Below are 21,215 nucleotides of genomic sequence, written 5' to 3'. Positions count from 1 at the left end.
CTTACTCCTTGTCTTGGTTTGAAAAGACAGGTGTCTGCTAAGGAAAGCAGGAACCTCCCTTGAAATGGAAAAATGTAAACCTCCCCCCTTCTCTCTGAATTATTATAATCTTGAAATCAAGGGGCTCTCAGGCAAAGATCTTGGAATGGGAATAAAAGTTCTTTACTAGGAAAATCAAAATAAAAATGCAATAGTACAAAAAAACCCACTGACGGAGTCAGAATACAATCTGCCACCCTGTTGGTGTCAGGGTGTTGGTAGCAGTCCCATTAAACGGTGGCTGCAGTAATCCTGGAGTGACAGATGTGCTTCTGGTGAGGCAATGATCCTGTAGAAGGGTGTAGTTTTCCTCTGAAGATCCAGTGGTGATGCAGATGGCTCCAGTCTTCCTCTGGGAATCCAGTGGGGAAAGGCTGACTGCAGTGTTCTCAGTCTCAGATTATATCCAGGTAGGAATGCTTGGCTCCTCCCCCTGGGTGGAGCATCCCACAATGGGATGATGGAATTTTATCAGTCCTGCAGTGAGTCTCAATGGCTCATTCACAGAAAATATCCCCCTGGAGGGAGCATGGGTCATGGAAGAGATAGAGAACACTGCCACATCTGGTTTTAACAGCTGGCAATAGAATAATTTTGGTTGCATCTTGCATTGCAATCCAAGACACTCCTCTGTGAGATTCTGTGTGGAAGATACCAAAATTCTTTGTGGAAGTCACTGGTTCCCTATGACTGTCCCAGTTCTGGCCAGTTTGAAGTGCTGTGGGACAGTGGAGTTGTCTGGAGTGGCTGTAAAGGATTCTCTGTGCTCTATGGGCTGATGATTTGATTCCCTTCTGGAGAAAAGGAGCAAAGGACATGGGAAATGAGGGATGATGCTGATATGCAACAAGAGTAATGGAAAAACACTGTAAAATCTTTAGAAAAAATTCCTTTCTGGTTATAACTTTTAAGAAAGGATGATGAGTAGGTATTTTTAGGTTGTTTTATAGAACAAGCCATGGTTGTATCTGGATACTGTATTGTCTTTCCAAGGCTGTGATTGCAATCCACAACATATTACAAAAAGCAGAGAGAAAAAGGGAGATTCTGGCAGCATGTTTTGCTTGATCAGATTTGAAGCATCTCTTGCTGGATTGTCCAAAGGAATTTAGACCTTTGTGAAAGATTTTTTGTGGATGGTGATTTGGTTTTTTCATGTTCGGAGAAGAAGCTCCCTTAATAGATTTTGTTGAATTAGTGTATTATTTTCAATATAAAATCTTGTCCTCTAGTGAAAACTACTTTCTTTGATTCTGGCTGTTGAATTCTCTGATGACAGAAGTCTATCCAGTATTTCTAATTCAAACTAAAATTTTGTGTTGTGTCAGGCTTTGTTATTAGAGAATAATCCTTTCCCTCTCCAAATTTTCTTCATAATAATTAAACTCCTTTAACAGTCTCACCTGTTATTCCTTACTCTAGGGAAATGTATTTCCATTTATAAACATCAGTCACATTATCTTCACTTCCTATTTAAAACAGCAGTAAAAGATTAAATCTTTTTGTTACAACAACTCACTACCTGGCTATTATTATAAGGTAATTTTTTACTTTATAATATACTCAGTGTCAGGTCTCAGCTTTTCATCTGCACCAGATATTAAGATAATTTTTTTCATGTATCATATGATGGCAGATGCAAATGGCAGTCAGATGGAGCTGTTATAATGTATTTATGCAGCAATGTCTGAATTAAGTTGCTAATTCCAAGAGAATTTTGTGATTTGCTAACCTGATTCAGCATAAGTAGATGTTCTGTTATATAAGAATTTCAGAAGGACTTCTGCAGTGTTATAAAGAGCAAAAAGGGGTTGGTTTCTGCCTTATGTTGTTCTTAGTTCAGATCTTAGTGTGAAAAGGAAGTGGTTGAATTAGCTGCTTGATTCTTCAGCCTAGATGGGTGTGTGTGTAGAGAGGGGGAATCTGGGAGACTTTCCAGAAATAAATTGCCAAATAGTTGCTGTCTGGATGTAGTTTAATGTCAGTAAAATACCCTGCTTGCCCTGGATGTATTCCCCTTCCTTATTTTCAGTCTTGTTTGTGTTTTCCCTATTGTTCAGGCCTTTCCCCAGAGCTTTTGAATAACCAGACTCAACACATTTACAGACTTCTTGCACTCACAGCTAAACTACCTAAACCAGCAGTTCAGGAGCTTAAATCCCCTTTTTCTCTTCCTTCCTCTTTTTTCCCTCTTGTGGTAGCCAGAGCTCTCCTACATTGCCTGTCCAGTCTGCCCCAGCCTCCCCCACAGTCCTTAAGGCACAGCAGGTCACATCACCTTCTCTCTGAAAGATGTTTGCAGTGTGATCTCCACCAAAACCCGCTTCTGGTCCCAGCTTTAGTCTGTGCCCTTCAAGTCCTCACCCCCAGGGTCCCACATGGACTCTTCTCCTTTGTGATCTCTCTCTAATGGAACCTCACTCAACTCCCACAAGTAACTCCTCCTCCTCTTCCCAAAATCTCCTCTCTGCAGGTTCTGGTGATCTTTGGTGCCTTCCCATCCTCAGGTTGCTGCACTGCCCTGGCAGAATCACTTTTCTCCCCCAGTCCTCTGACTCTATTTTGTGTAGTTCATGCTAAGGATCCTGGATTTTTCTCAGGGAGAGAAGGCAGCAGCTCTGCCTAGTGCTGCTTTAGACAATCCCATCCTAGATTAGCTCCTAAAGAGCCATCAAACAGCTCTGTGCAGCTGCTTTTCCTTCTCCACGTGGTGCTTGAGGCTCGTTGGCTGAAGCTGATGCCCTTTACAGCAGCCAGTGAGTACCACATGTCCCTGCTCCATTCCTGCCTCATTCCTGCCTCAGCCACAGCCCCTGGCAGGTCCTGCTCACCCTTCCAGAGGCTCAAACATCCTTCAGATGCTGCAGAGATGATCAATGTCAGGAAGGAAGTGAATGAAGATGGGAGAGAAAAAAATCGGGGTGCTATTTAAATTTTTTATTTAAATAATTTAGAGGTTTCTAGTAAGGCATGAATTTGATTTTTTTTTCATAGAAGTGCTAAGAGTAAGGAAATTAAAATTTCTGAATATGCAGTACTTAACCAGAGCCCTAATTTTAAAGGTTCAGAAAATATGTAAGTCAACAAAATGTCTATGCAATTGAATTTCTATGTTTCCACTTTATTAATTCTAATCCCATTATCACTGTTGAAGTACTGAAGCTGTGGAATAGATATTGCTGATAGGATAGAGGACAAAAAGAAATATAAGCTCCAAGAACTTTAATTATGAGGAGGGAGAGAGAGTCATCCAACAAACTGGGGGGGGGTTGTGGTTTTTTGTTTCTGGTTTGGTTTGTTGCACTTCATTTTTTGGAACATTCTTTTTTAATAAAAAGTAAAATTCCTAGCTCAGGCTTTTATGTTGGAACTTTATTGCCAGATGATGTAAAACAAATGTAACTTATCCACCAAATGAATTGGAAATGTCAGCTTGTCCTACTGTCACTCTCTAAATACAACCATGGGTTTTTATGCCTGAAATGATGCAGAAATGTAGATGAAACATTTTGCTGTAAAGCCAACTAGACATTACTTAACTATTTATTTTCTTCCTTTATTAAAAAAATAGACATTTTTATTTGGAAAAATGCAGCTTGTCTTGCTTTTTTCCTTTAAAAGTGTGAACCAGCCCAGGTTTTTGGGTGCAAAAATCAAGAGTAGATTATAGTGGAATGTGGAGTCCTCACCTGTTGGTGTGGATGGTGACTGTTCCTCCCAACCCTGAGAACCTCACCCTGAAACATTACAGGAATTCTTGGAAACTGTGTTGTGTATTCAGCTGTTCTACATATTATTCAAACTGTTCTGTTATGAAATTGTGTTTAACCATATACCTTTGACTTTTTTAAAGCAACAAGGAAAACTGGAAAATTCAAGACAGGTCATGATAAGTCTTTATTTTTAAGTGCACCTAAATTGTTCTCATAAGAATTTATTTTAAGTACATAAAGCTTTGTAGATTGCAACTGTGCACGTGATTACCCATCTTCATCTTGTTTCTTTCTGCAAAATTGGCATTGTCAAGGTTGTAAGGCCAAAAATCTGACCTATGTCGTACAATCAGTTTACTATTAAAAAAACTTGGGGGCTTTTTTATGTGAAGTTCGTGTTTTGTTTGAGTTTGTTCTTGTTTTTGTGTAAATGTGCAGTGGTTACTTTAAATCATGAGGGTTTTCTGTCTTCTACTTCTTGGGTCAGTTGCTGTCTGCAGGTGGGAAAAATAAGTTGTAAAAGTTCTGCTTTTTGGAAAAGGAAAAACGGAAGAAGTGCTAACCTGATCACAGCTGTAATTTTAAGCCATGCCAGTTAGTTCAATTATTTGGTTTGCCAACCTTGACAGTATCATTTCTATCTTCATGAAAATATTAAGATGTTTAAAAGCCAATAAAGCCACGGTCAATGGGGAGATGTATTTAGACATTGGTTGATCAGTTTTCATTCAAAAATAAACAGAAAAGAAGCACTTGGAACTAAACTAAAGCCAGAATTTGTGGTCTGGGAAGAGAGAACTACAAGCAGTTCTTGGGATCTAAGCCATAGTTACAAATTCATTTCCCTCAACTTGAAACAGCCATAATAATTGTGTATTGGCAATCACCGATTTATCTTGAGTGTTTTGAAATTGTGCTCTGGAAGTTTTGAAAACAAAAACGAGCTCACAAAGTAATTGCCTCTGAAGAACAAAGCTTCAAATGAAAAAAGCAGAAGTAGAACAGCTTACAGTGTCCGGGTTTCCCCAAGGCAGTGAACACAGATCCAGGTTTTGCCAAGCATGTCCGTGGGAATGCCGCGAGGAGAGTCCCGGAGTGAGCAGGGGCAGGAGGGGAACACATCCCACATCCCACGTGTGGACTGCTTGTCATGGCTGTAGTGTGTAATGTATGTCTGGGACATACATTACTGAGGGTAAATCAGCCTCCTGGGGCTCCTGGGGCTCGGGTAACTGCAGCTGTGTGATGGCTTGGCCTGACAGTCCCTGGGTGCTGGGCAGCACCTGCAGAGGGTCCCTGCATTCCTGGCGCTTGGAGGAGCAGCCCCAAAGAGCTCCCAGCTCCTGTCCAGCACTGGGGCCGCTGTCCCTGCTCCCACTGCCCCCAGACACTGCTGGGATGCCACGAGCATTGTTCTCCCTTGGGACAGGCTGGGCTGGGGCATGGGGCTGAGCATGTTTGTGGCTGCTTGGAGAGCTGTGGTGCAGGGCCAGCCCGCAGCCTGCCCACGTTGCTGTTTGAACAGATTTCGGTTGGTTCACGTGAATGCCTCCTTCCAGAATCAGGCTTTTAGAGCAGTTTGTATTCAAGTGAGCTCCTCCATGAGACATGCTTCCATTGAAGTACAATGCACATCTTACCTGCAGATGACTTGCTCTCTCTTGCCATTACAGTGTGTGTTAAATTTTTAATGTAGCGGTTGACGATCTTTTTTCTCCCCAAGGTGATTTCTGACGCATCGTCAAAGTGTTCAGTAAGTGCCATTGACAGTATTGTTTGTTCCACGTTTTTCAGATATATTGGGAAGTCGGATTCAATAACAATCAGCGTGTGGAATCACAAGAAAATTCATAAAAAGCAGGGAGCCGGTTTTCTGGGTTGTGTGAGACTTCTGTCAAATGCAATCAACCGCCTTAAAGACACTGGTTGTAAGTAAGCTGAGGACTAGTTTCTTCTCTTTCAGCCTAAGCTTGAATGCACAGGCTTTTGAAGAATGACAGTTAATTGGTTTTTTAAAAGCTTGTATGTACCAGGTGGTTTGGTAGTTTGTGATGGCATTTTGTTTTGTTGTACGATTTACACTTTGTGCCCTCATTTTGTAGATCAGAGGTTGGATCTGTGCAAGCTTGGGCCAAATGACAACGATACTGTTAGAGGACAGATAGTTGGTGAGTAAAGGTTTTTATCTTTTAGTTCTTTTCTTATCTTTAGTTTCTATAGAAGCTATAGAAATCCTCTTTTAGCTGTCAGTTTTCTGTATTGAATTCTCCTGTCTATTGCAAGAGCCATTTGGACCTCAGGCTAGAATTATGTGGGTAGAGAATTTAAAAAAAACCCAAAGAAAACCCCAAACCAAAATACTATAATAAATGTTGGGGCAAATAAGACCATAGATAATAAAAAAAGTTCAGAAAATTTTTAATTTCACTGTAAAGAATGGTGGCAGTTGGAATGTGAACTCTCTGAAAAACTGACTACAAAATTCTTGGCCATTGAGAGCTCCAGCAAGGCTGTGCTTCCTTTAGGTTTTAGGGAAAACATAAAAAGCATTTTGCTTACAAGCAAGTAAAATTTCTGTCTGGGATGACTTGGTCAATTAATTTTGTGTTTTCATGGCTTATTAACAAGTCTGTCACCAATCTCAGTAACTGTGCTTTGTCATTCTGTGAACTGGTGAACTTTAAAAAAATTCAGAATTAAAAAGAAGCTGGCAAATTGAAAAGCCAGTATCCTCAAAAAACTTCATAAACACTCTCTTTTTGGTGCATTCTCAGTTCTTTGTGAAGGTTGCATTTCTAATAGGTCATGTAAGTCAAAAGTTGGTCAGGATAAGGAAGTTCTTAATTTATATGGCAAGATGTTAATGAAAATATTTGGACATGAGGGAAAGAAAAGTGAAATGTTATGCTCAGTTTTATGTTCAATTCCTAGTTGAGTTTATAGCCAAACAGCACTGAAATATCAGCAAATAATAAGTGTGTTTGTTTGCCCTCCCTCAGAGTGCTCTGTTGAATCACACCTGTGACTTTACCTCTCTGTGTTGCTTTAACTGTATCCATCTGATCTGAGAGTGCTTGCATTAAGATCAGGGTGTGGTGGCACAGGAGAGTCAAATGATGGTAGAAATTGTCAGTGCATTGCCGACTCTTCAGGCTGTTCTTGATTAAATTTTCTCTACATAAGCTTGCACAGAAGAGTAAAGGATGAATCAGTCACTTCTCTGGGGTGTGTTTTGTTGTGGGTTTGGTTTGCTTGCTGGCTTTGCTTCAGTGTGCTGGTCCCCTGAGCATCCCAGTGTGTGTGCAGCTTTGTTTGTGGGTGCCTTTGGAGAGCAGGCTGGGCTGGGTGCACAGGAGAGCAGGTTCAGGGTGTGCTGGGAGCAGGGAGCTCCATTCTGCTCACACCACAGAGCAGGGACTGTGCTCTCATGCTGCCCTCCAGAGTATGAACTCACATCCTGGGCAGCATCACTGGGGAATGCTGCCATTCGTTACAGGGGAAAAAACCCAACCCAAAAAACCCTCCCCAAAGCAGAAAGGTCTGGGAGGCTTGTGGCAAATCCACTGCAATGTGCAATGACAGAGAGAACTGGTCAGGGGAAGTCAGAACTAGTCAGCAGTGTGTGGCACAGCCTGGGCTGCCAGGCTGGCTCTAGCTGATGTGCCAGAGAAGTGATGAGAAGTGCCAGAGCAGCACTGGCTCCCCTGGGATGCTGCTGGGGCTGCCCTTGAACACCAGGAGCTGCTGGATTGTGCACTGAACCTACAAAAATACACCTTGTCATGTTACAGCAGAGACCCAGAGCAAATCTGTGTGTTCTGTTTTCTGCTGGTATCATCAGAAAGATCAAGTTTACTTAGTCATGGTTCTGTTTTAATTTAATGCATCCTTGGTAAGATTCCAGAGACTCCTGTCTTTTTTATTTAAGTTGTCATTATTAATCTTCTTATATTTTAATCTTTCTTTGCTAATGAAACTTTATTGAGTGGATGAATGAGCCTGAGTAAAACTAGATAATTCCACTACAGCAGTTAGTCGAGAAATCTGGATTAAAAATAAGTAAAAACACAGAATAAATTATAAATATAATCACAGTTCTTCCAATTATAAACTCTAAAATTAAGAGACCACACAAGATTGGAAACTGATTTTTAAAATGTAATTGATGCCTTCAGCAGATGATAATCTTGCAAGCCAAGTACACAGTGGGTATGCCTTGGTACAGGAATCAAGGGGATCTTTACCTTAAATCCCTGTGTTGTCTTCAAAGAGAGGAAGAAAAGGAAGCATTTTCAGCAGTGGATCCAGGAGCACCTGAATTGTGTCTTAATCTTGCAGCTCTTCTGTGCCACCACTTTATTTCTGATGTGGCAGTGCAGAAAAAAATGAGCCCTTACTTATTACAAAATGAAGGTGCTGCACAAATTTTGGTCCTCACCTAGGCAAAGAGGAGGTAATTGCCTTTGTTTCTGTTAATTTCTGTCTGTGTGTTTTGCTTGCCAAACCTTGCCTACCTGCAGTGGTGTGAATTTGTAGAGTGTGGGGTCGTGACAGGATAAATACATCATGTGAGATCTTGGTTTGGTTGAATTTAAAAGTGTCTTTCCCTCTAAAGTTGTTTTGTAATGTTAGTGTTCATGGAAGATTAGGGGATAATATGGATTAGGAATGCAGCAAGTATTCCAGGGCTCCCTGGTCTGTTGAGTTCTAAGGTTCAAAACATGTTGTTGTCAAAAATTTAGGTTCTCAGGCAAAATCTGACAGTTCTGCTCCAACTTTCTAAACTTTCTGATCTTTACAAAATTTTGGTTGCATCCAGGTTAAGGTCTTTAAGATCATTTTACTGCATATCAATAGGACTTGAGGACAGTTGTACAGAGGTACATTAATGCCACCTCAAGAAATGTGGGCCACAGCACGTATTTAGCTTTTAAAGCAATTGTTTTATTGTTAAAGGCATAACAAAACATCAAAAAACACCCCAACCCTGCAGGAACACAAGTGTCATAAATTATCAGATTGGACACTTGCAAACTGTGATATTGGGAACAAAAGCAGCCTAAAAAAATCTTTGTTTTCATAATTGCAGTACAAAAGCTTTAGGCATAAATACCCATTACAGTGAATCATGTTTAAAAAAAAAAAGTTAAATTGAAAGTGAAGCAGATTTGATGAGGGCAAGCAAGGGCTGTTCAGGGTGCTTTGTGTGAGTTGAATTTGACTTCTTACTTGACTGGTGTTAGAAAGTAGCCAATAAACCAAATCTGAAGTGCTTCTAGAAGTTAAATTTTGCCTGGTTTTGTGTTTGTGTGCCTGTGTGTGTTGAAACCCATGGGCACACAAAATATGTGAGAAAAAGTCAAAACCAGGGAGGAATTCCTTGTTTTAGCTCTTCCTGTTCAGAGTTCTCCTGTTGGCCTTGTCCCAGCCATGAGGGAGGTGGCACCCCACTGCCACCAGCTGAGTGTCACAGTCCATCTCTACACACAAAATCAATTGAAGTTTCATGGTTCACTTTCTTTTCTGCCTTAACTTGCACTCAGATTCTGTAAACTAACTTTTTTGGAATAAGATGTAGAGAATTCTATGTATGAAAACAAAGTTCCTGTGCAACCATCTTTGATTTGTGAGAAGGGAAAAGTATCCTGAACACATCTCAGCTTAGTCCTCCAAGTTGTACCAGTTCTCTTTCAAATGTAACCATAATTTGCATTCAGATGCCACATCTTTAATCATTGTTTTATTATCCTAATAGTCAGTCTTCAGTCCAGAGACCGAATAGGCACAGGAGGACAAGTTGTGGATTGCAGTCGGTTATTCGATAACGATTTACCAGACGGGTAAGCTGACATCATTGTGATGTAAACACAAATACAGCTCAAACAACAGACTTCTGCAATAGTGAGAAGTCAAGTGTGCAAATAAGTTATTTTAAATCTTGCACTCAGAGTTCTGCAGTTCTGCATTCAGAACAGGAGCTGAGCCAGCTGGGGTATGCAGAGCAGTTGATAGTTCAGCTGTTGTCTTATCTGCACTTGGAAAAGGGGAGGTGACATGTGTAAAGAAATGCTTTGAAAAATAACTTGTCTTAGAGAACACGTATTTCAGATTAAATCACAGCCAGCAAAGTGCTTTATGCATGCAGTAGTTTTGTAGCAAGGAAGTGACCACAGGGCCTGGCTGCCCTTCTGCAGCACCATGCAGAGGTGTAGATCCACCGTGATAAACATGGATCACTTCTTCATGCACCTCTTAGTGAAGAAAACATGACTGGAAAAGGTAATGCAGCCCAAGTTCTTGCTGTATTTACCTTCCAAAGGCAGGGTTTAGGATTCTGGTTTGTCCCAGTGAGAGTTAATGACATCATTATCACCTAGAACAGTTTTGCAAACACAGGAAAATACTCTGGTTTAGGTTCTGGTGCTGTCAGCAACTTCTCCAGAGCAAACACAGACCTTCTAAATGTGATTCTTGGCAGGTAAAGACAGGAGAAAATGAGTTTTCAGAGGATGAATTTTGAAATGCAAATCATCATCCTAGTCTGTAACAGCATTCTTTTGTTAATTTGGAGTCCAGATAAGTAAAAAACATTCTTGAAAATGCTTCTAAATTTTCACTTCAGAATGTTTCTTGCATAAACATTGCTCACTTAATTGTGTAACTGCAAAATTTGCTGCACAGCCTCGTGTATTTCAGAGTGCAAATTTAATAGCAATTCAAAAGTCACGTTTTTTGAAGCTGACTTTTTAATGAAAGCAAGTAGTGCAGGAAGATGCTATGAAAGCATTTGTCAGAGTCAGTGGTCAAAAGAAGCTAAATGCATTATTAAACATGTTTCCAAGAAGTTCCTTTATGTGGCTATTTGGATTTAATTAGAATTCAAGCTGTTATTGAATATGAAGGTGTGATATTGTTAATGATGTGCCTGGTTCCAAGGGAAGAATATGTTAAACCATTTCTGAGTTCAACTTTCAGTTGTTTCCTGTCACCTCGTTCAGCTAACGTGATTCATAGCAGTGTAAGTCTTCCTGAGCTGGGCATTTCTGTTGGAAACGTTTTGTGCCCTGGCTTCCTGGAAATACCACTCAGTGCCTTATCTCTGCCTGTCTGAACTGCAGGTGGGAGGAGCGCAGGACTGCTTCTGGAAGGATCCAGTATTTAAACCACATCACACGGACAACTCAGTGGGAGCGACCGACACGGTGAGGAATTCCCTGGGAGCCTGTGGGTAGGATGGGGTTTGATTATTGAGCAGTTCCAAGTGGCTCTCACATGGGGATTGGATTGCTCATTCTTCTGCTCAGTCACTCTTCACAAGCTGAATGCTTTCCTTCTTTAGCATCCTTCTCCTTCAGTCTGGCTGATATTTAACTCAAAAGATCATTCTGACTACTTTTTTTCCGCCCTTGTAGTAACAAGTTTGCTTTCTTGTAGAGATGCTGTGGTAGAGCTCTACAAATACAGAGATTACATTCTGCAGACATCTTAAGGGGTGAAGAAGTGAGACCATGAGCAGCTGTCAGACATTGCTCTGTGACTGTAACCCAGAACAGTTACAGCTGATTGCTGCAGAGTGACTGAAAATCATTGGGATCAGCTTTTCTGATCTCTGTAGATGTGTGTTGTGAAGCTGTTCCTCAAGCCACTTTTGCTGTTGCCTGTGTTGCAGGCAGTGTCATTGCATTTTTTTCAGACTCCTCTGCAGATTGTTTGTGCCCACAGATGTTCTCTTCCATTTTCAATATCATTCTGGTTTCTGCATGGATATATGTGATTTTAAGTAATCCGGACTGTTAACACTGTCAGCTCTGATACATATTTGTAGTTTTGGAGAGAAAGGACTGAACAGCTTTTTATTTTCCTATTTCTGTTTTCCTGGTGTGTTGAAATACCCATTCTAAGCTCTAGACACACTAGAAAAACAAATGCAAAATGTATAATTTGTGTAGAAGGTTTCTTGTGACCTTGTCAATCCTCCTTGAACCAATTTAAAATCCTTTTGAAAGCAGCATTAAGTATAAAATCACACTGGTCAATATTGCTCTCATGAACAGCTGCTTTTGTTCTTGCTTAGCCCTTTTTCACTATCCTTGCCTAATAGCCTTCCTTAAAAATTAGAAGGAATAACAAGGCCTGATCACTTTCTCAGCCACACTTGAAGGCAAGGTGAGAAGGTTTGGAGGTCAGGAGGTTACTGGTACCTCTGGTGAGCACAGAACAAGAGCTTCCTGCTCCGGGTCGAGGTGTCCTGCTGGGCAGGTCACTGAGGTGTCCCCAGAGCCCAGGGTGCAGCTGTCCCCAGGTGTGTTGTGTGGCCCATGTCCATCAGCACTGAGGTTTCCCTGCTGTCCCCAGGCCAGCATCCGAGTACTCGAGCCCGGGCAGGCCCCTGAGCTGCCTGGTGGATGAGAACACTCCGATCAGCGGCACCAACGGCGCGTCCTGCGGGCAGGCGGCGGATCCGCGGCTGGCCGAGAGGAGGGTCCGCTCCCAGAGGCACAGGAACTACATGAGCAGAACACACCTGCACACTCCTCCTGACCTACCTGAAGGATATGGTATGGAAATCAAGGGGGTTTATTTGTGGGGTCTCAAGAAACCGGGAAAATGGGTTGTGTCTTCTCATGTGAAAGATACTTTTCATTCCTTAGTTGAAGGAAGTCAGTCTTTGTGAGTCTTCATGCTGCATTTTTTGTTCTTACATTTATTAATTTGTCTTGATTTCACAGAGCAAAGGACAACTCAGCAAGGTCAGGTCTATTTTCTGCATACTCAAACTGGTGTGAGCACGTGGCACGATCCAAGAGTTCCTAGGTAAGAAATGATGGAAGTGCCCTTAATGTTTCATATCAAAATCATTTAAGCAGTTCTCTCCTCCAAGTTTTCTCTGGCTAATATTTCTGAATCTTGGCCCCTCTTATTTTAACATTCTGTTAAAATAGGCTGTCTTCCCCAGTTCTTCAAGTTAGTATTGTTATGAAAAAATGGAAAACCGGGAAATAAATTACAGTAGTGTTTTGGAAACAGGTACAGTTCAGTGATTCCAAATTTTAGTACTCTGCAACATAATGAAACAAACAGTAGAATCTGGACACTTCCAAAAGAAGTTCCATCAAGATACTTCAGTGAAAACTGGGTTGGACTGAAAAAGTCAAACTGCTTTTTCCTGTCGTAATTACCTCAACACCTGGGAGAAAACAAGTCTTAAGTCTTTTAAATTCCGTGTCCTTATTTACACAATATCCATGTACATACCATTCATGAATGTACATGTGACTTTTGCTGATGTGTTTGAAAGAAAAGAATGATAGTGGAAATTATTGGTTGTTTCTGATTGTCCTTTAAATAACCAAGAAATCCTGTTGTAAATGATAATAAATCCTGTTGTAAACACTTGCCTCTGAAAGTCCACAAATGGTGGTGTGAGATTTGTGTGGTTTGAAATTGGCAGCCTGTGCTGGTGTTTGTGAGAACCAGAGGAACTCTGTCAGTTGCTGCTGGTGTTCCTGTGTTCCTTCTCATGGAAATGGGTGTCCCAGGAAGGATAAAATGCCTCAAGACCACACTACATTGTTCTTTGAGTTGTTCTTTTGTTACTGTTTTTGTGTTAGAAGCTCATACCTTTCTTTGATGCAGCTTTGATGCGCTGCCTGCAGAGCTGAGGCTGCAGTTGTGTAGGAAGTCAGTGACTTGTGTATTATGCAAAACCAGGCTCTAAAAGAAAAATAATATGAAGATCTAATCCTTAAGTTTGGGGTGTGATAGTTCTGTGTACAGTCTAAGTCAGCACTGCCCTGAGGTGTGGCAGCACAAACAGCAGGAGTGTCTCTGAGAACAAGAATTGTTTGCATGAGGATAAGATTTATGTCATTTCTCAGAGATATTGTATTTTGAGGCTAATAGCCACAGTCATGTAGCCAGCAAAAGTAATCCCAGCAGCAGTGTGTTCATGGGGAATAGCAGCAGAAGTTCAGTCCCAGACCTTCATGTTTCCTTTAGTGGCTCCTCAAGTTTTGAGAATCCCTGCAGACTGCATGTTTTAAGCCATTCTGTCCCTTGGCTCTTTCCTCCCTCTGCTCCCATGACTTTGGAAGAGCTGAACACCTTTGGGAGGAGATGCACTGGAAAGTGTGAGGGGTCTGAGGTATCAATTATATCCATGAGTAATCAGTGTACATTTTTGGAGACCAGCATTTGTTTTCAGTGAGGCTCTGGAATGAATTTACATCTTCCTAATTTCAGCAGAATTTTTCTTGAGACCTATTGAGCCACCTCTGCATTGCTCAGGGCAAAGCTGAGTCATTGTTCATCTAATCCTTGATTTGGAATAATTTGTTAGAAAGCTGTTTGCTTCCCACAAGCTCATGGGGTTCTGGGGCAAAACAGCCAGTGCCATACACATCCCATGTGTAATTCTTCATGGAAAGTATAACTCTTCAGAAGTACAGTTTTGTTTTGTATGAGTTTCTAAAGTGTGATTCACAGCTCCTTACGTGACTAATGTTGTTTTAAAAAATGTTTTCTGTCAGAATTGGTGCAGAACCGCAATTCCATTTTGACAAATATGGCAATGGTCTTTATTTTTGTTTGAAGCCTTTATTAATTTTACAGCTGAAGTTAGTTTGTAAAAATGAGGGTTATTTGATAAGAACTTTTTTCCCCACGGCATGTGTTCTGGGGTGTGTGTTTTTGCTGTGGTGGGCTTGTACCTTGGGAGTAGAGATTCCAGCTGAACAGATCAAGTTTCTGAAACAATACATTTTCTCAGACTTCATGGAATTGTTCTGTTACATTTACGCTTGTTTGGCTCGGAGGCCAATTGCTGAGGTATTTTTCATTTTATATTTGTTTTCACAGGGATCTTAGCAACATCAATTGTGAAGAGCTTGGTCCACTGCCTCCTGGATGGGAGATCCGAAATACAGCAACAGGCAGGGTTTATTTTGTTGACCATAACAACAGGACGACGCAGTTCACGGACCCGCGGCTCTCTGCAAACCTGCACTTGGTCCTAAAGTGAGTCTGGAGCCTCTGGCACGTGTGGAGGGAAGGCAGCGACTCCGAGGGGTCCTGCCTTTGGGTCAGGATGCACTCTGCCATTCCAGGAGGCTTTAGGGAGCAGTTCTTGGGCACACCACCAGCCTACTCTGCAGCAAAGATGAGTTGGGTTGCTCTTGAAAAAGGCCTGCAGGAGCATTTAGGCAGGAATGTGGCTGTTGTGATGCACAGGGGCAGGGAAGCAAGTGCTGTCTGGTGGGAAAGATTGGCCCATAGATGTTTTTTTCCCTAACAGCAAGAGAGACACTTTGTTTTCCTTATACTTTGTTTACTTTATACTTTATTCTATTTTCAGTTATGAAGAGCTTGTTTTAAAACACGAAGTTGCAAATGAGCCTTTGCTGTAAAATACTGATGAGTTAGGAAAGGATGCACAAGTGCCCAGCTATTCTCCTGGAGTAAAGGAGAAATAACTCAGCTCCTGCCTTCAGTTTCAGAGTGGGACTAGTTGATATGTTCTCAAAATAAGGCCCCAGTAACATAACTCAGATTTTTTACAAAAAGGGTAAAATAGGAACTGTGTTTCTTCTGCCTCAGTGTTTTGATACCTTAATTTCATCTCACAATTTTAAAAAGAGAAGGGGAAACTCAAAAGAATTCTGGCTCGTGTTTTATTCCCTAGGCACTCATTACGCACTGGGGATTTTCTACTAAAAATGGAAACGAAAAAGCAAACAAATATTTCTTTTTTCTCTCTTACTTTTTTTCTCTCAGATGGCTTGTCTGAGGTACTTGGGAGTTTGATTCTATTGTTTCTCCTGCTAGCACCTTTTAATACTCTTGGGAAACACCTGTAAAGCGTTGAGTAGGTGTTAAGTGGACTAAACAATGAAGAGTTGGTTAGATGGAAGGCCAGGCAGCCCTGGGTGAGGAGTCAGTAGGAGGAATAGTTGTAAGGAAGTGAATCATTGGGAAGAAAAGCCAAAGGAAAGCATAATGGGAGCAAGCACCGAAAAGACAAAGCTGAGGAATGGAAAGTCATATCCAGGAGTCAACATGTCTTTTATGCATTACACAAAAGCTGTCTAGCCTCTACCCAATATACATTTGAACCTCACACCCCAAGAGGGAGAGGAGCCTAAACATTGAAAATAACATATTTTGTTTAGAGAAATCACTGGTTTGATGTGTGTATGTTACAGGACTTTAGGAAGTTGCCATCATCCAGACACTTTGGGTGCTTTTTTTTCCCTTTTTTTTAGTTTAAAACAAATCACTACTCATTTTAGCTGAATTGAAGTTGGTGGTTTGAAAATAAAATGATCTTGAAAAAAAATCAGCAGTGAAAGGAACATGTTCATATTTGAAACACGGAAAAGTTCCTTAAATTCATTCAGATTTAGACATTTTTACTTCGAGAATAACTTCAGACCCTCTTAGCTACAGCAACTGTAGAAAACTCAGTGAACTGGGATGTATTTGACAAACTGGTCTTCTCAGGTGGGTTTATTTTGAAATGGCAGAAGGGCACAGTAGCCAGTTCTACATGGATTGTGGAGGACAGATAACAGAGCTACCTTTGTTAGCTGGAAAATCCAATTTGACTTTTAATTTCCAGAATCACAGAACCATTTAGCATTTATTTGAACTTAGAGTTCTCCTACAGTGTGCTGAAGTTTTTCATTTGTCCATCTGTCTTTCATTAGGAAAGGATTTCAGAAACTCACCAAATAGTGTCATCAGCAAAGTCTGCTGCCTGATAAATCATTTTTGGTGTTTATTCTTTTATTACACCAAACAGGATGTGTGAAAGTTTCCCTTGCCTTGAGCCCACCTCCTTATTTGCTCTTTAAAAAACAAACAAAAAAAGTAGTTTGCCTTAGGCCTGTCATTTTGTAAACTATCTAAGAAATAAGTTTAGACTTCGTGTGGGATGGGTGTGATAGATTTTTAGGTTCAAAGGCATGAGAAAAAGTTTACTCTCAATGACACTGACTTTTCTATTGAGCCGAGTAAAGCCATTTATACTTCCAGTTATGACATTGTAAGTTATGAAAATAATCAGACTTGTTACCCAGTTCTGTTCTAAGACATTGACCAAGAGCTTGTGATAATTTTGACAAGTTATGGCACCTGAAAATTATTTAGTTGTATCCTTAAAGCACTGTATGGAATCAAGCATAGTCACTCAGCTGTGAAAACAAACTGAGAAATGAGATTTAATGACTTTAAGCACTGCAGATTGTTTAGCTAATACTGCACTGATTATTTTTAGTCTCATCTGAAAGATGGCATTTTATTTTTCTCCTCCTAGTACTTCCTTATTTTGGGATGTACTGGGAGGAGAAAAGCAATGGTTTCATTTGATGCTAAATTCATGCTCACTTCAGAGATTACATTTCCTTAAAGAATGACCCTGTTCAGCTTTGTGCTTGGGGGAACTGCAACTTTTTACCCTTAAAGGTGGTTTGGAGTTACATACACTTTAGTATGTAAATATGGCTCTAAATATGCTAATTTAATATATAAATATGGCCTTCTCTGGTAGTCCTGTACAAGGAATATTTTCACATAGTTTTCCTTATGGAATTAGAAATTTCAGAAGATAGGAAAAGGATTTTGCTTTAATTTGTGTATCAAGTAAATACAGTTTCAATGAGTTCATATTTAAAACTAATCAGAAGTGAAAATTAACCATGCACATGGCACAAATGACATAGAGCCACATTCTGGAACCATAGTCTGTGTCTGTCTAAATTACTACAATGATTTGTATTTTTCTGGGTGTCCCTGTGGAAAAGTCTGGAGGTGAATTTTGGTTGGCTAGGAGAGTTTTCTACTAGGCCTTGTCCAAAACAGACAATTGGCTGAAATTATAAGACACATTAAAATTGTTTGGTTGCATCTAATATATTTTGATCTTTGATATTTAAACAAAAACAAACTAGCTTTCCACTGGAAAACATTCTGAATTGTAATGTTTCTTATGTATCCAGTAAATGTAGGATATTCTCATGTGCTCCACAGAGAGATGATATTCTTATGCTTTAAAAATACAATTTTTATCCTGTCTTGCTTGGGAATACCATACTAAAAAGCTATAAAAATATCCACTCACTGTGTACAAGAAATGACACAGAGAGAACATCTCTGCAACATGATCCATTTACTTTTCCTAGTAAGAAGTCAGATTTACAAAATCTCTTAGAATTGCTAGTAAAAATACTTGTTTATCTGTGCCAATTAGTTCCATGTGAACTCCCACATTCCTGTGGTCCAGACTAGGCCAGGTACAAGGGACAAGGTCCTTGCCAAGCTGCCAGTACAAACATCTTTTTGTAAGCTTACTCTTTTCCAGACAAGCCATTTAAAACAGACTATGGTATTGACTGTAGATTAGAGGCAGAGTGTTTGGCAGATCCCTGAATTTTAAAATGGAGGAAGGGAAAACACGCAAAGGAAATATGGAAATGGTCTCTGAGAAATTCAGTGTCAGCAGCTTAGTAGTAAAATTGTATGGATAATACCTTATTGTATGTGCTGTAACCTTTTGCATACTTTGTAGAGTAGCACTAATAGAAATAACAAGCCCTAAAAACAACTGATAGTTGCCAAGAAAGACAGACCCATATGTCTTTGGTCAGGAAAAGAATCGCTCTAAATTTATTCTTTACTGGCCCCAGACGTTTTCAGCATAATCACAGTAATAATCACAGTAAATTGAAAGCAGTTTAGGTAGAAAGCCTGAACGTTTAAGAAGAGAGCAGGGGATGGATGAATGGGTCTCTGAGGCAGCTGTGTGTGTTTGCAGCCGGCAGAACCAGCTCAAGGACCAGCAGCACCAGCAGCAGCAGCAGGTGGTGTCCCTGTGCCAGCTCCCGGACGAGGCCGAGTGCCTGACGGTGCCGCGCTACAAGCGGGACCTGGTGCAGAAGCTCAAGATCCTGCGGCAGGAGCTGTCCCAGCAGCAGCCTCAGGCTGGCCACTGTCGGATCGAGGTCTCCAGGGAGGAGATTTTTGAGGTAACTTGAGATTTCGACCTGTTTCTTAACAGGGGTGGAAGGGGAGGGGGTTGTTCACTTAGATGGAACCTCAAAGGCTGCAGTTAAAACTGGGATTTTACCATAGTGAAGAGGAAGCATTCCAGGGGGGTACCGAGACAGACATGTAATTGAAGTAGATGCATTTACTCTGTAGAGATGAACTAAATCAAGGAAAACTGTCTCTGTGGTTGGAGGTGTGCAGCCTGTGTCAGGGACTGGGGAAGGAATCTGAGCACTTCATGTATCTATAGATCCTGTCTCACTTATTCCTTGTATTTGAGGAGCTGATGACTGTTTTAGAGGGGATGTTACAAATACAAGTCTAAAACATTATTTGTGGTTTTTGATGCAGTGTATCTTAAGTAAAACTATTGCAGAATAGGATTCTTCTTCAGAGTTTGGATTTCTTATCATCAATCTGAATTCTCTCTCCAGAATCAGACTGATTTTACAAACTGTCTGGGCTTCTGAATGGCCAGAGATGCCCACATCTCTGCATTCTGTTTTGGGACATGATTCGGCAAAATCATTCTGTTGACTAAACACAGTTATAATTCATTGGCCTTTTCTGGAGAACAGTTTGTCCTTTTGAGGACTTTCACCCATCCCACCCATCCCTGTTGCATTTTTACCCCACCCACAAATTTGATCGCCCCACTGTGTTGTCACAGTTTTTCCCAGCCAAGAAAGATTTGTGTTGGTCTTCCCTTTGGAGAGTCAGATCAGTTTGTAAGCAGCTAAAAGAGGAAGGGAGGGAAGGCTACAGGATTATTGTGTTCTTGTCCAGTCCAGTGTGTTGGGTCCCCACACACTCACTTGCCTCTAATGTCCTGTAGAGACAAAGCTTGGGGCTGATACTGGACATAAATAAAACCCAGACTTTGCTTTTTTCTCTAATTCCTTAGCATTTGTTCTGCCTTTCAGCCTGCTTTCTGTGTTTCCTTGGTGTGAACTCTTACTGACAAAGGAATAATCCTGTGGATTTACTGGGATGGCATTGCTGATACCATTCTTAGGGTGCTTCTTGAAGGCTGGCATGTGTGTTTTACCCAGAGTACAAGCTCCACTGCTGGCTTTTCAGGCTGCAAAAGCCATGAGCCCTTATGGAAAACAAAAGGAGTTTACAGACACAATTTTTTTATAACTTATGTGGGAATGAGGGAGAATGTTCTGGTCACTGTTCACCCCTGGTAATTTAATGGGAGGTGGTTTCTTCTCATCTTCTCGTCATTTTATTTGACAAGTGTTATATTTGGAAAAACAATCTGTGATCTGAGAAACTGATGAAAATCTGGCAATATAATGTCTGCTTTAAGAGTGCTCCCTTTGGACTTGGGGTCTGGGACTCCCTTCATCTCCAGTACACAGCAGCAGCTTTTACTCTGTAAACAGCAGTTAATAAAAAGAAAGTGTTGTGTGTTTACAGGAATCCTACAGGCAAGTCATGAAGATGAGGCCAAAGGACCTGTGGAAACGATTAATGATAAAATTTCGTGGGGAGGAAGGCCTTGATTATGGAGGTGTTGCCAGGTAAACAGTAGCTCCTGTGTCTCTTCCCTGCACCCAACCCTGCCAACCACCCCTGTGCTTTGAATCCTGAACCAGCCCAGTGTCAGCCCTGCTTCTTTTACATGATTCTTTTTTATATTTATTTCTGTAGCAGATTAAATGTTAGAATAATATATGGCTTTAGGTGGTATTTTAAAAGAAAAACTGTATCAAAAAAGAACACATATATTGGAAATAAAAAGCAAGTTACACATCATATCAAACATCTGTCATATGTGAGAGGTTTTGGTATCTATTCAAATTGACATATTTTTCTTTGGTTAGTGAAGTTTGAGTAGCTGAGAATATATACCATTAAATACTTGGCTTTATGGCACAGTTTTAAACAAAAAATATGCTTTATTGCAAACTGTCACTGCTGTTTGAAGTGACAGACTTCAGTCTGTCAATAGGCTGAGGTTATTTTTCCCTTATAAAAAAATGACATGCCCAATTCTCAGACCATTATTTACTGATTTGTGAACACATAATTAAAACTTAACCAGAAGAAAAATCTTGGAAAGATTAGGAAAATCTTGGAAATCCAGCAGCTGCCAGGTGTTGTGTGGTTATTGAGCCAGTAAAAATAATTCTGATTTCACCCATTTCTCAGCATGTTCAGAGATAACTTTCTTCACATTTATGTTTAATAGTAAGATTTAAAAAATCAGATTATTTTGAAAAGATTCTCAGGGTAGGAATGCATTTGTCTGTAGTGTACCAATAAATGATTTTATTTTCTAGGGAGTGGCTGTACTTGTTGTCCCATGAAATGCTGAATCCGTACTATGGGCTCTTCCAGTATTCCCGAGATGATATCTACACCCTGCAAATCAACCCTGACTCCGCTGTCAACCCGGTAGGGCTGGTGCCA

At 40.7% G+C, this 21,215-nt stretch overlaps 1 protein-coding gene across 1 annotated transcript in view; it reads left to right on the top strand.

Moving 5' to 3' along the window:
• Positions 1 to 21,215, top strand: part of SMURF2 (SMAD specific E3 ubiquitin protein ligase 2) — a 59,186-nt gene that overhangs the window by 29,972 nt on the left and 7,999 nt on the right. The window contains exons 4-13 of the mRNA XM_086857466.1: positions 5,547 to 5,680; positions 5,855 to 5,920; positions 9,508 to 9,592; positions 10,871 to 10,954; positions 12,108 to 12,310; positions 12,482 to 12,566; positions 14,610 to 14,768; positions 18,562 to 18,772; positions 20,220 to 20,323; positions 21,086 to 21,200. Of these exons, the coding sequence (XP_086713592.1) occupies positions 5,547 to 5,680; positions 5,855 to 5,920; positions 9,508 to 9,592; positions 10,871 to 10,954; positions 12,108 to 12,310; positions 12,482 to 12,566; positions 14,610 to 14,768; positions 18,562 to 18,772; positions 20,220 to 20,323; positions 21,086 to 21,200 (1,246 nt within the window). The remainder of the gene's footprint in view (positions 1 to 5,546; positions 5,681 to 5,854; positions 5,921 to 9,507; positions 9,593 to 10,870; positions 10,955 to 12,107; positions 12,311 to 12,481; positions 12,567 to 14,609; positions 14,769 to 18,561; positions 18,773 to 20,219; positions 20,324 to 21,085; positions 21,201 to 21,215) is intronic.

This window comes from Cyanistes caeruleus, chromosome 19, assembly GCF_971803275.1.
Source record: "Cyanistes caeruleus chromosome 19, bCyaCae1.hap1.1, whole genome shotgun sequence".
NCBI classification, from domain to species: Eukaryota; Metazoa; Chordata; class Aves; order Passeriformes; family Paridae; genus Cyanistes; species Cyanistes caeruleus.
The sequence above is the reverse complement of the archived record's forward strand: the minus strand, read 5'-3'. Positions and strand labels throughout refer to the sequence as shown.